Source organism: Belonocnema kinseyi, chromosome 8 (genome assembly GCF_010883055.1).
Source record: "Belonocnema kinseyi isolate 2016_QV_RU_SX_M_011 chromosome 8, B_treatae_v1, whole genome shotgun sequence".
In the NCBI taxonomy this organism is placed as follows: domain Eukaryota; kingdom Metazoa; phylum Arthropoda; class Insecta; order Hymenoptera; family Cynipidae; genus Belonocnema; species Belonocnema kinseyi.
Window position 1 is genome coordinate 103,600,805 of NC_046664.1, and position 14,111 is coordinate 103,614,915.

The 14,111-nt window shown below is 32.8% G+C and overlaps 2 protein-coding genes across 9 annotated transcripts in view; one reads left to right on the forward strand and one right to left on the reverse strand.

Annotated features, from left to right (window-relative positions):
• LOC117179102 (elongation factor-like GTPase 1) overlaps nucleotides 1-14,111 on the forward strand; it is a 495,923-nt gene that overhangs the window by 48,550 nt on the left and 433,262 nt on the right. The gene's annotated exons all lie outside the window — the stretch shown is intronic.
• LOC117179103 overlaps nucleotides 1-14,111 on the reverse strand; it is a 195,249-nt gene that overhangs the window by 31,141 nt on the left and 149,997 nt on the right. For 2 of the 3 annotated variants that reach the window (XM_033370768.1, XM_033370769.1), the window contains exon 3: nucleotides 3,796-4,050. In XM_033370768.1, coding sequence (XP_033226659.1) covers nucleotides 3,796-4,050 — 255 coding nt within the window. The remainder of the gene's footprint in view (nucleotides 1-3,795; nucleotides 4,051-14,111) is intronic. The other variant, XM_033370770.1, reaches the window with a different exon arrangement.

Sequence of the window (14,111 nt, forward strand, 5' to 3'; positions counted from 1 at the left end):
CAATACGCCAATTAGCACAAATGGTAAGTTCCGACAGTGCCTACAAGTATGCCTACTGGCCGCTAGATGGCAATACCGGTTTCATATGTATACACCTGGTAGGAAGCCTTTCGAGACTGGCAATAGAAAGATTACCGTAGGTACTCGTAGTAGGCACATTGCAGGAAGATCTTAAATTTTCGTGCGCAGGTGTGCAGTTATCCTCTTCCTATACATAGAAAAGTGTGGGAGTGAGAAACTTTGTCAAATTGACGCGCTCTTAGGCAACTAGATCGATTATATTTTTAATTATACAGGTTTTTTTAGGATAAAAATGTTTGGAAGTGTTAGAAAAAACAGTATTCTTCATTCCAACGTACGATTTCAAAAATAATAGTTTACCTCTCTAAATTACGACAAAAAGACAAACTCTCTCACTCGCACACTTTTCAATGTATAGGAAGAGGACAACTGCGCATCTGCGCACGAAAATTTAAGATCTGTCTGCAATGTGCCTACTACTTAGGTAATGTTTCTATTACCAAGTGGCGAAACAGAGTAAGATCTCCTTACTTATTTTAGAAAAATTTAACAGCTTTTCAGTTTAAAAAATTGCGTGTTCACGCCGTCATCTCCAATTTTGAAGTTTTTTCCTGGATACAACGGATTTATCATTGTTATTTACGTACTCAGCGTAGCAAAAACGATGGGAAATCATACTCAAGAGTGAACCGGTTACTGGATCCGCGCTCTCAATTCTGCCCAATATCTGCAGAGTGGAACAAGGTTGCGTGAATACAAGATCACAATATTTAGATGACATGAGATTTTAGAATTCTGTGTTAGGAAACCTCAACTAAAGTAGTATTTCGAGGATATGACTTTTTATATCTTAATTTCACTTTTAAAAAGTAAAATTAAATATATCCCGTTTATTCAGAAGCTTAATTAAAATTTGGAAAGGGCCCATTTGACCCTCGAAAGCTCCTTATGAAGTTAATAGTGAAATTGCTCATGTTTGGCGATATATAAAACTTATTCATGTTTGACGGAATAGTAAACTTATTCAAAGGATATTGGATTACTTAATACTTGAGTGGCCCATAACTGTGAAGACGCACAATTTAAAATTGTGCTATATTGAATATTTGAATTAAAAACCTTTTAATTTCTAATATCTGATTTTTTTATTCGAAATTCAATGTTTATACATTTTTCAACAGCCTTAAACTTTATTTCAAATTTTTTTGTAGATAATGAAGGCTTTTGAAAATTGATATTAGTTCGTCCGAAATTTAAAGGTCTCAAATGTAAATGTAGTTGTAATTTCCAATGCATTTGTCAACTGTTTGTCCATTGTACAACGCTTTGATCAACGTTTCCATCAAAATTTCAATTTTTGGGATTATACTTTTTCCTTCGCTTTAACACAAGAAATCACTTTGCTCTTTAAAGCGCCGCTTGAACGATATCATCTGTTTGCTTGTAGATTTTTTGATCACGAGAGTTTCATCCGACATTTGCTACTTCACGTGAAGATGCTGCTCGTGCATACCCGTATCTCGAAGTGCCAGTCTAGTAGATAGTCTCTTGCTACTGATTCATTCCATTTCACTTCCTGGTTTTAGTGTTATTCTTATCCAATGATTATTATAGTTAGGTGTGGTTACTCCTCCTTCTGGAAATGTTACCTATAGCTTGATCTGTATAATACGCATAGATTATCTGGCAAATGGATCTCGTCAGCAGATAGAACAACTCTTTGCTACATTGAAGTTAAAAGGTGCATTTAAATAGTTTAGAACGATGCGTGAAAATACATGTGTTTATAGAAAAGGATGATTTAGATCTTCCGAGGATTGTGATGTATAATTTTACGTAATCACATAGATGATCATGAGATAAATCCTCCATACGAACCTTGATCTGCTAATTTGGAATTTATTCAATTACATTTTATTTATTTATTTTATTTGAAATATCATTATAGAGTGGAATAATTCGTTTATTAAAAATAAAACGAAGTGTCTCGCCGTACTGAAATTCGGGATGACTAGTCCGATGGAGTGTTTAGCAAAAAACTTTAGTACTACTCTTTTATTGATACTCATGCAAATATTTTCAACATAAATCGTGCTGCGACTACAACTTCTCGAACTTAGTACAAACGTAATTAGTTCCGTACTAAAAGATTTCCTTTATATCAAAAACATAAAGTAAAATTGATACACTTAAAGAAATTAGTTTCCTCTTTATGCTTGGAAATATTTTTTTCGTTTAATGCTCGCTTTTTTGCTTGTAAATACAAATAACATACTTAAAAGAATCTTTTTAATATCATTATGTTTTTGTAAAAATATAAATTATTGGCGAGATTAAGATTTTTCTGCTAAGACATCTTATTTTTCATATTTCCTCGAAGCATACGTAGTATCAATAGATGGCCACACATTAATTTTTATAATCTGAACGTGTCTTATGTCCAGTAGAGTTTGTTTCACAAGAGTGGCTTGATATTATAGGAAATTTTCCTTCGGCGAAACTTTCATAGATGCACTGTCGCCTGCCCTGTTTCATTACGCCAACACCTAGTTAAGAATTGCAAGGGTTCTTCAAGGATGCAATATAAGTAGAGATCCTCGCTCTTACCGAACCAGTTTACTTGATACTGACATGCGCATGAATGCAATGCGTACATATTACCGTTTGATCGACTCAGAAGATCCTGCCTGACTTGAAAATAAACCGTTCGCCTACTTTTAGCGTATCTCAGGCCACCGATTTTTTATATGCCGCGATGTAGGTATGTGGAGCATGCGTATGCATAGGATGTCTTTCGATCTCACCGAGTTACTCCCACGAACGATTACCAGTCAAAAGACCGTTCGACTAGGTGGTATGTACCTTCACGCGTATGTAGTGTACCGCATGCTGCCTTGCATTGCCACGAAGTATTAGCAATTGCATATTGCCTGTGAGAAATATATCACTTAATGAAGTCAGCTGAGGTACACTTACCCCAACATCATTTGCAATTGAATGCACTTGAATTCGAGGAGTGGAAAGCACAGAGTTATGGCAGTTCATAGATTATGAACGAGGGATGTTCAGTTTTATCGAGTCATGCTCTCGATTATGACAGAAAGTGCAACTAAATATTTTAGACCTGGTTCTTGGAGAAGCGTACTTTGTAATTGCTTATTAAATGTTTTGAAATTTGAATTCTAATTAAATTAATTTACGCACTGAAGTTAAATGTAGCCGTTCTGTATTTCTGCTGCTACTCGAGTTGCTACTGTCAGATTTAGTTAACAGAAGGCGGAGTTTGTTTCTCGTCGTGTAATATTTTCATTAAAACAATTACGACTGTTTCAGACATTTCAAGAGATACTCTCGTTCAGTCTGCTTCACCACTTAAAATTGATTTACGACATAAAACATAAATTGAAATTTCTTCAGATAATTGTAGTGAGTACACTGTTAAAAATGTTTGGAATTCTGCAACAATTCTACAATACAAGCGTAAGATAAAATTGCAAATAAGGTATTGGAATGGCGAAAGTGCGATGCATGTATTGTAAGTGTTGAGATTCGTGAAGTCATCGCTGCGCGAACTCTACGGTATATTGTAAAATATGAATACATCATGTATTGTAGCGTTACCTTACGTTTTGGAAATAAGCTTCCAGTGCATTTATTGACAGTTTCAAGTAACATTTTTTACAGTGTAGATAATTGACTAATTTTTATACTATCTGGAATCCTATATTTATTATATTTTTCTCTTTATTTGGGTTCATAACTGTATAAACTTACCTTGGTACGAGGATCAGTGACCAGTTCTGTCGTGTGTAGGTCATCGCTATCGAGAGATGCGCTGCATGGATCTCTGTAGCGTCCGGGACAAGCACACAAAGGTTGTGTAAAATTCAATCTGACATAAACTGCATTACAAACCTGCTGAACTGCGCATTCCGGCAGGAGATATATATGTTGATTGTGAGGATAGTAATGGTACTTGGTTGGTTTGGCTAATGCTGCACTTGCACCTTCTGGCAGTCGGACTCCAGTCTGAAACCAAAAATAATCAATTAGTATGCAGTAAGAAATAACAAAATAAAATAAAGCGCGTTGTATTATGTTTATTTTTAATATTTTCTGCGTTTAAACTGTTATAAGAAAGTGAGATAGAATTCTACGTTTCTAGAATTTTGGCGTAATTATATCAAATGTTATTTGATACCATACAAATATTTCATACTATTTTAAATGCAAATCTTTCTCGTTTTATCTTACATTATTTAACTGCGTTTATATTCTATGTGTCCTATCACAAATTATAGTTCTTTTTTGTATAAACAAGTTTTTTTCTCATTTTTTCTCGTAGCTTGTGTCGTTAGCGCAAAATTTTTTTATTTTATTATTTTAAATGTTTTTTACGACTAAAAACAAAGCTACGCGTCCTATCAAAAAGTGATTCATTACAAATTTGTAGGTCTGTCCAGGGCGCGCAATTTTAGCTTATTTTTTTTTCGTATCTTGCATAGTTTGACTAAAAAATGGAATTTTTGGTTCTTTAATTTTTTTTGTATGATCAAATTTAGAAGTTTCAATTTTTCGACCAAATTGAAAAAGTTGTTGTGATAATCTTGTAGGTCTTTCAAAAATCAACGTTTTTCTTCGCTTGACTTTTTTTCATATCATGCCTTGTTTAGCTTAAAATGTTCATTTAAATTGTTTTTTTTTTGGGTTTTGAAAATGCTCCTACCCTGATAATTTTTTTTTTTACAGAAAAAAGTAATGGGAACAAATTGTTTGAGTTTTTGAGTACTATAAACAACTGTTCATAGAATTTTGAAATCTTGAAAAAATTTGGTTTCAACAAGTTTTGGTCCGACTAAATTTTGAATTTTCAACTTTTCGATCAAATTAAAAAAGTTGTTATGATAATCTTGTAGGTCTTTAAAAATCGACGTTTTTCTTTTCTTGACTTTTTTTCATACCATGCGTTGTTTGGCTTCAAATATTCATTTTAGTTGTTTTTTTTTTCTTTTGAAAATGCTCTAACTCTGATAATTTTCTTTTCATAGAAAAAAGTCACAAGGATACATTGTTTGAGTTTCTGAGTACTATGAATAACCGCAGATAGATTTTTGAAATGTTAAAAAATGTGGTTTCAAAATTTTTAAAAATGCGCTCACTTTTTGAATTTTTATCCAAAATAGCTGGTTTACGAACTTATTCTTACTTTTTAGGCCTTAAAAAGTGTACCAAAGCAGAATCCAATCTGATCAATTTTTTGAAAGGCATCGTGCCTACAGAGTACAGACTACAGACTACAGACAAACACCTTCGTAAAAATCTTTTTCTGACTCAGTAGGTCACAAAACGTGAAGATTTGATGAAAACCGACAAAGTGAAATTTGACATAAAACAAATACCTTCTCATTAAGATGAGAATGTAAAAAAACGTAAATGAAAATTTTAAGCCAAACAACGAACGTCATGAAAAAAGTTAAAAGGGTAAAATGTTCTCTTTTAAACACCCGACAAGAATGTCATAATAACTTAGAATTTTCTTGAAAAGTTCAACATTAAAATTTTGATCGCACAAAAAAATAAAAATTCAAATTAGTGTGATCAAACTGTACAAGATACGAAAAAAAATTATTTTACCAAAATTGTGCATTCAAGGAGATCTACAAAGTTAGGATTTACTTTTTTATAGGACGCGTAGTTTTTATTTTAATCGTCAAAAATATAATTAAAAATAAAATAATTAAATTTTTTGACAAACGACACAAGCTATGAACAAAACTAATAGATAAAAGTGGCTCACTCAAAAATACATTTAAAATATAAAAATTAACTTTTTGGAAAAACGACAGAAGTTGCAATCAAATGTTTAATAACAAAATTGTGAATATCGACATTTTGCAAAATCTGAATAAGCAATCCTAGACGAGGTAAATAAATAAATGTAATATACATTTGATATCTAGTGTTGCATCATGTAGAGAAATTCGCATTTTTGACAAAACGGATTGCGAAACTTGAGACACGTAATGCGAATGTGTGCGTCAAAACCGTTGGAGCTTTAACAAAAGAAAATTCGCAATCACCAGATTACAGTTGTTGATGCTTTGTTTTCATTAAACATGTTTCCCCCTTTTGTATATTTAATTTTTAAATTCTTTTACCCTTTCCTCCCTTTTTTCCTCTTTTTATTTTTTAAAATTTTGCATTAAAATATCTTTCTTAATTGCCCGGTTAGCTATTGATTAAATCCTACTTAATTTAAGAAGACATTTTAATGCATAAGTGCCTTAGTCATTTGACTCCCTAAGTTGGATTTTGACGTAATAAATTGAAATTAAATATGTAAGAACGTGCAAATCATGATCCGTGGAAGATATATATTTAAATGATTATTTCAACAATTATATTTCTTGTGAATTAATCCCACTAGAGTGCCTGCCATTTTTACAGAAAACATTCATATTATTTTACAATATATTTTAAATTCAGTTTCCAAAATTCAACTGCCGATAGCCATGCACGACGACCTGCTTTATTATAAGTGTATCGTTTTTTTTAACGCACTCATCCAGATTAGTGTGTGTCTATAATATTTATTATTTTAGACTAGAGGTGTCATGTTTTTGGATAGGATAACTTTATGCTGTTTATTTGAATACGTAAAATAGGGCCTAAAATAATACTTTTTTTTTATAGTTTTTAATCTAAAAAGGCTGAAAATGTGGGAAAAAATTAAACTAAAAGAGTTTAAAGATGAATTTGAAAAATGGAAACGTAACAATTCGGACGGTTTTAAACTAAGATTGAAGAGTATCTGATTGCAAAGTAATCGCATTAACCGACGTGCATTCTACGCCAGTCGCAGAAGATATGGTCCCCAAGCATAAAAATTTCTGGGGAGCAGGTTATAAAGGGATGAGTTATAAACGCACTCCTATATGTATCTTATTCAAACATGTTCGATAAACGAACAAGCTGTTGATTCAACAAATCTAAGTCAATTAAATTCTAAAATATCGTTATGCCGCACGCGATTCATTTGCATCGTGGATATTACTTCCGATTTATTTTACCCCTGATTTACTTGAATTTTTATTTAGTTGGCTTTTTTACTTATTCTACTTATGTCTTTTTTATTTCTGATTTATCCACCTTGAGAAATAAAGTATGCAGATATCGCGTGACTCTCGTGTAAAACTGATATTATCTACTCGCAAACTTTCGTTATATACAGAAAATTTGCGACTTCCGTTGATTATCAAATTACCGGTCTTCGATAGCTCCACACAAAAATGCAAGTGCAAGCTAATTTAAAATTTGCGCCTATTCAGGCAATTTCCTGTGGATTTGAAAATGACTCACTGCATTTCCTTACCATCTTTTGCGCCCGCACTGCTTCTCTCGTTCCGGATACTCTCGAATTTTTTTTCCACTTGAAAACGTACGACATGATTGTCGGGAGAACTAGAATATTTCCGCGAATACGAGCAAGTTCCCTTGTTCCTTTTGGGAGCTTATGTGTAGGTAGCAGATGCGCTTGTGTCTATATTTCACTACGAACTATATGGACAGAGATATTTTACTGAGAATAAAACAATTTACTGATAGAATTAACATTCCCTACTATAATTTAATAATAATTGGATTATATTATTATATTATATTTTATGTTTTTATGTTTATTGTATTATATTATCTCACTAAAAACATCTATAATGCGTCACCTGCGGGACATAAATAGAATGTCACGATATGAATCATAGATTGATGTATGATTTCACATTTAAAAAAATCATAATCATAAACTACGCTCGATAACGAAGTGGATCCTTTCCCCGTGCAGAAATCTCGATCTGGCCCTGATCAGGGCTAGACCAGTCTAGATCGGGTTCCGGTCGGGAACCCTGGTCGGGGCCAGATCGCGGATGAAACACACGCCCAGATCGGGGCCAGGTCGGGACACCTGATTGGTGCCTTATCTGTACACGATCAGTCTCCTTATAATCCATTCATGATTTTCACGAATGGAGATTTAATATAAGTAAACTCGAAACTAGTATTAAAATTAAAAGACCACAGGCACGAAAAGAAAAGGTTTTTTTTTTTTAAAGAAAAAATAGATGATAACCAGAAATATTTTAATGAAAAATTTTAATTCCTTAAAGAAAATTTTGTCTATAAAACTTCTTAAAAAATTAGAAAAAATCGAGAAATAACGTATGACTTACGATTTATTAACATTTTACTGTAAATAAATTCTATTTTCTGTCAATTGCATTACTTCTTAAAAATTCGAGAAGGTGGTTGTAGATAATATTTTCGCTAACAAATTAATCTATCATTTATTAGATCGTTTTATTTTTTTAAGTATGTTAAGAAACAATATAGACCAAACAACTTTTGAATAAAACATTTTGCACAATTGGCATTTTACATTTTGATTGCACTACATCTTTGGCACTACATAATTCTGAAATTCATGTTATGAAAATTTGTCCTTAATGTATTTCTTTAATGAATTTATTATTAATACAGAATCAAAGTTTCAAAAACATAATCGATTGCATCACATATTTTATTCTCATAATCTAAAAATATTACAATTTTGTGCATGCTGCAATCCATTTCTCGTCAATAGATTTGTTAATTCCAACTACATTAAATCGAGAAACCTTGAGTTCTTAAATAATAATTGAAAACAAAAGAACTTGATAAATTTCATTATATAATAATATTTGCCTCATCTAATGGTAAATATACTAATTTTACCTGAAACAATTTAATTAATTATTCATTCATTTGAGGTTAGGTTTTAATGAGCCCACAGAGTGTAATTACTTCCTCTCAACTTCCTCGCGCAAGAATATTATAAACGAGTAGTATGCCCGGTAATAAGCGTAGAACAGAGAAAAATTACTATTTTCAGATTTCAGCGCAAAAGTGAAGATTATTCTATTATTTTGAATGCGCAATTTTTCCATCTGTCTAAAAAGCCACCAAAAGAATAACATACCTCCGAAACTTAATCACTTCTATTCCCATAGAGATCGCCACACAGTTTTCTATTCTCCCACAGAGAACGTGTTTTCAATATATTTAATTCCTTCTAACTGCAAAGGCAACACACCTCACAGAGATATCTTTTATTCCTCAGAAGTGGTCATATTTTGATTTTATTTAATTCCTTCTAATTATTTCACAAAGTATGTGTAATAAGTTGTTTTGATTCCTTCATGCGAAATATAAGTTCTGAAATTTGAATTCTAACCAGTTCAACTCTGCCTCTCTAGAGTCAACATTATTTTAATTCACACGTTTGAATAGATTTCTTGGGTGCATTTTTTGAGACGTTTAAATAAATTATTAAAATATAAATAAATGTGAATTTGAATATTTTTCGAATTTACAAGTTATAAAAAGATTTAACAATGAAAAATAGGTTAAATAAATGCTTTCGTTAAATTTTACTAAGTCGTTTGAGAGGAATAGGATTTTCACTTTTTCTGTTCCTGTTGGGGGATTTTTGTATTCATAGGAATACAAATTCTTAATTTTTCTGAATTCAAAGCTTATTTTCTGAATTCAACGCTACAGACTTCTACCGATCAGGGCCACATCGGGAAATCCGATCGGGGCCAGATCGGTATCACGTTGGAAATTGGGCGATTTCTGCACGGGTCCTTGCGCAATTTCATATAATTACACAGGCCCACAAAAAAAGTCTGAAATGTGTAAGAAACTAGTGTATCTTATGTATTTTGAGTCGCTGCACCCGAATGCGAGGTCAGAATTGAGATTTAACGCCAAAATTTTCCTCTAGTCTGGGGAAAAAGTAAAAACTCTAGGGAATTCTGGAAACTGCAAAGGAGATAATTATGAAAGCAGAATGTGTGTACTTTGCAGCTAATAAATGCACTTTTATGTATTTTAAACCGCTGAAACCAAGTCCGACTTCAGAAATTCCTTTAGGCGTCAGGTTTTTCCCCAGGCTAGAAGAAAAACCTAAAATCAAGAGAATTCTGGCACCTGCTTATTTGATATTTGTACGATGGCAAGGTAATACGAACCTTTATGTTCATTGAGTAGTATTATGTATGTATCATGGGTCGCCTACCCTTCCGAAAAATCCTATATAGGTTCCTATATAAGAACCTACATAGGATCCTATGAGGGATATTACATAGGAGCCTATATGTTTCACCTATAGGTGCCACTAAATGGAAATGACATATGATCCTGTATATATTCCTGTATGGGACCCTATCCAGATGCGCAGTACTATTCTATGGCACCTACGGCTGCGTGGAAGCTTGTTTGGTCCTCCAGGAGCTACCATTACTCACGTACTATTAGGTATCATTACACAGTAAACCCCAGGAAAAAAATGTTATCTTTCAAAAAGATAAAAACGTTGCATCACATTTATCTAACGAAAGATAAAATTTATCTGCAAAAAAGATAAAATTTATCTGAAAAAAAAATAAAGTTCATCTGACGTGAATGTTTTTTTGTCCCTTACTTTTTTTGAATAAATCTTCAGTTTTCTATCGACTCTGTTGTAGACTTCAAAAATTGTAAACAAACACTATTTGGCATAAACTAACCAAAGTGCAGACTGTGTATTCAGTAAGTGTAGTTGAGTGATTTTTGGATTTAAAATTATTGAAATAAAGGAAGAATATTTAAAATTGAATAACGCGAGGATTTTGAAATTTGTGAAGGACATTTTTTCTGTGAAAATTGACACAGCTGTCTGACATATAACCTATGTCAAAAAAACATTTACGTTAGATAAAATTTATCTTTTTTTTAGATAAATTTTATTTTTTTCAGATAAATTTTATCTTACGTTAGATAAGCGTGATGTAACGTTTTTATCTTTTTGAAAGATGAAATTTATTCCTGGGGTTTACTGTGTAGTTACGAGGTCTATCAAGCTAGCACCTCCACAAACGAAATTCCCAAATTTCTCAATGTCAGAATTTTGCGCTTTTTTGGGCTTTTTTTGGGCTGTATTGCCGATTTTTGGGCTCCGCTACTTTTTGTGAAAATTCAAATTTTGAGTGGAGGTGCTGACTTGAATCAAGCCAGCACCTCCACTGTATAAAAATTGAAAGACAAGAAAAATCGAACACGTCAGAATTTTCGCCTTTTTTGGGCTCTTAAACGCACCAACAACCCATTTCCAAAAACCACCCCTACAAAATATAAAACCACCCCCTATGTAAAAAATCAAATTCGGAAAAAACAAAAAGCACCAGAATTTTGGGCTTATTTTGGGCTCTGAAATGCATAAAAAAAATTTTTAAACTACCCCCATTTTCAAAAACCTAATAATAAAAACTTAAACCTTGATGTTGGCATGTTCGAACAGCCCAAAAATCAAAGACTCCATCTGAACCGTAAAATTTGAAAAATATCAGAGACTATAGTAACACTGTAATATTTCGAAAAAGATTGGTTTACACAAAATTATGTTTGATTGTTAAAAAGAGACAGTTTTTTAACGTCAAGTGTTCGGGATCAAAAATCGGAGTATGTATCTTCAAGAAGCCCAATAAGCATAAACTCTACTGACACTGGAAAATTCTGAAAAATATTAATTTTTGACAAAGTCATATATACCTGGTAGAAAAGGGTTGATTTTATAAGTTAAGGGTTGAAGCCCAAAAATCGGAGTGGATATTTTGGAGGAGCCCAAAAATCAGAGACTCTACTGACACTAGAAAATTCTCAAAAATATTATTTTTTGACAAAGTCGTATAAACGTGGTAGAGAAGGGTTGATTTTATAAGTTAAGGGTTGAAGCCCAAAAATCGGAGTGGATATTTTCGAGGAGCCCAAAAATCAGAGACTACATTAACACTAGAAAATTCTCCAAAATATTATTTTTTGACAAAGTCATATATACATGGTAGTGAAGGGTCGTTTTTATACGTTAAGAGTTGAAGCCCAAAAATCAGAGCGGGTATTTTCGAGAAGCCCAAAAATCAGAGACTCTACTGACACTGGAAAATTCTCAAAAATATTATTTTTTGACAAAGTCTTATGTATCTTGTAGAGAAGGGTTGATTTTATACGTTAAGGGTTGTAGCCCAAAAATCGGAGTGGATGTTTTCGAGGAGCCCAAAAATCAGAGACTACATTAACACTAGAAAATTCTCAAAAATATTGTTCTTTGACATAGTCGTATATACGTGGTAGAGAAGGGTTATTTTATAAGTTAAGGGTTGGAGCCCAAAAATCGGCATGCATATTTTCCAGGAGCCCAAAAATCAAAGAATACATTAACACTAGAAAATTCTCAAAAATATTATTTTTTGACAAAGTCATATATACGTGGTCGAGAAGGGTTGATTTTTTGCGTTAAGGGTTAAAGCGTAAAAATCAGAGTGGGTATTTTCGAGGAGCGCAAAATCAGAGACTCTATTGCCACTGGAAAATTCTCAAAAATATTAATTTTTGACAAAGTCATGTGTATGTTGTAGAGAAGGGTTGATTTTATACTTAAGGGTTGAAGCCCAAAAATCGGAGTAAATGTCTTCGAGGAGCCCAAAAGTCAGAGACTACATAAACACTAGAAAATTCTCAAAAATATTATTTTTCGACAAAGTTATATACCATACGTGGTATAGGCGGGTTGATTTTATTCGTTAAGGGTTAAAGCCCAAAAATCAGAGTAGGTATTTTCGAGGAGCCCAAAAATCAGAAACTCTACTGACATTGAAAAATTCTCAAAAATATTATTTTTTGACAAAGTCATATGTATGTTGTAGAGAAGGGTTGATTTTATATGTTAAGGGTTGAAGCCCAAAAATCGGAGTGGATGTTTTCGAGGAGCCCAAAAATCATAGACTGCATTAACCCTAAAAAATTCTCATGATTATTAATGTATATATAACCATGTATATATGACTTTGGCAAAAAATAATATTTTTGAGAATTTTCTTGTGTTAATGTAGTCTCTGATTTTTGGGCTCCTCGAAAATATCCACTCCGATTTTTGGGCTTCAACCCTTAATTTATAAAATTAACCCTTCTCTACCAGGTATATATGACTTTGTCAAAAATTAATATTTTTGAGAATTTTCCAGTGTCAGTAGAGTTTATGATTATTGGGCTCCTTAAAAATACCTACTCCGATTTTTGATCCCGAATACTTGACGTTAAAAAACTGTCTCTTTTTAACAATCAAACATAATTTTGTGTAAACCAATCTTTTTCGGAATATTACAGTGTTACTATAGTTTCTGATATTTTTCAAATTTTACGGTACAGATGGAGTCTCTGATTTTTGGGCTGTTCGAAAATGCCAACATCAAGGTTTAAATTTTATTATTAGGTTGACGTTTTTTTACACAGGGGTGGTTTTTGTAATATAATGTTAAGTGCATATGAAACTCTAAAATGAGCCAAAAATCTAGTGCATTTTGGATTTTGCAAATTTTATTTTTTGCAAGGGGGTGGTTTTTCGTAAAAAGGGGTAGTTTTTTTTGTGCATTTTAGAGCCTAAAATGAGCCGCAAATTCTAGTGTTCTTTGTTTTTTCCGAATTTGATTTTTTACATAGAGGATGGTTTTATATTTTGTAGGGGTGGTTTTTGGAAATGGGTTGTTGGTGCGTTTAAGAGCCCAAAAAAGCCGAAAATTCTGACGTGTTCGATTTTTCTTGTCTTTCAATTTTTATAGAGTGGAGGTGCTGACTTGATTCAAGTCAGCACCTCCACTCAAAATTTGAATTTTCACAAAAAGTAGCGGAGCCCAAAAATCGGCAATATAGCCCAAAAAAAGCCCAAAAAAGCGCAAAATTCTGACATGAAGAAATTTGGGAATTTCGTTTGTGGAGGTGCTAGCTTGATAGATCTGTAGTTACGCACCATTAGATACCTTATTAGGGAGAATTCAGTACAAGCACCTATATATGATTATATATAGGATCCTATGTCATTTCCTATAGGTGGCACCTATAGGTGGAATATATAGGATTCTATGTAGGATCCTATATACAGTCTGTCAAGTTAAAGCGTGGGTGGCTTTACTCGCAGTCGGTAAGGTGTATCGACATGATTTTGGTGTCAAAATATTAAGAAGAGC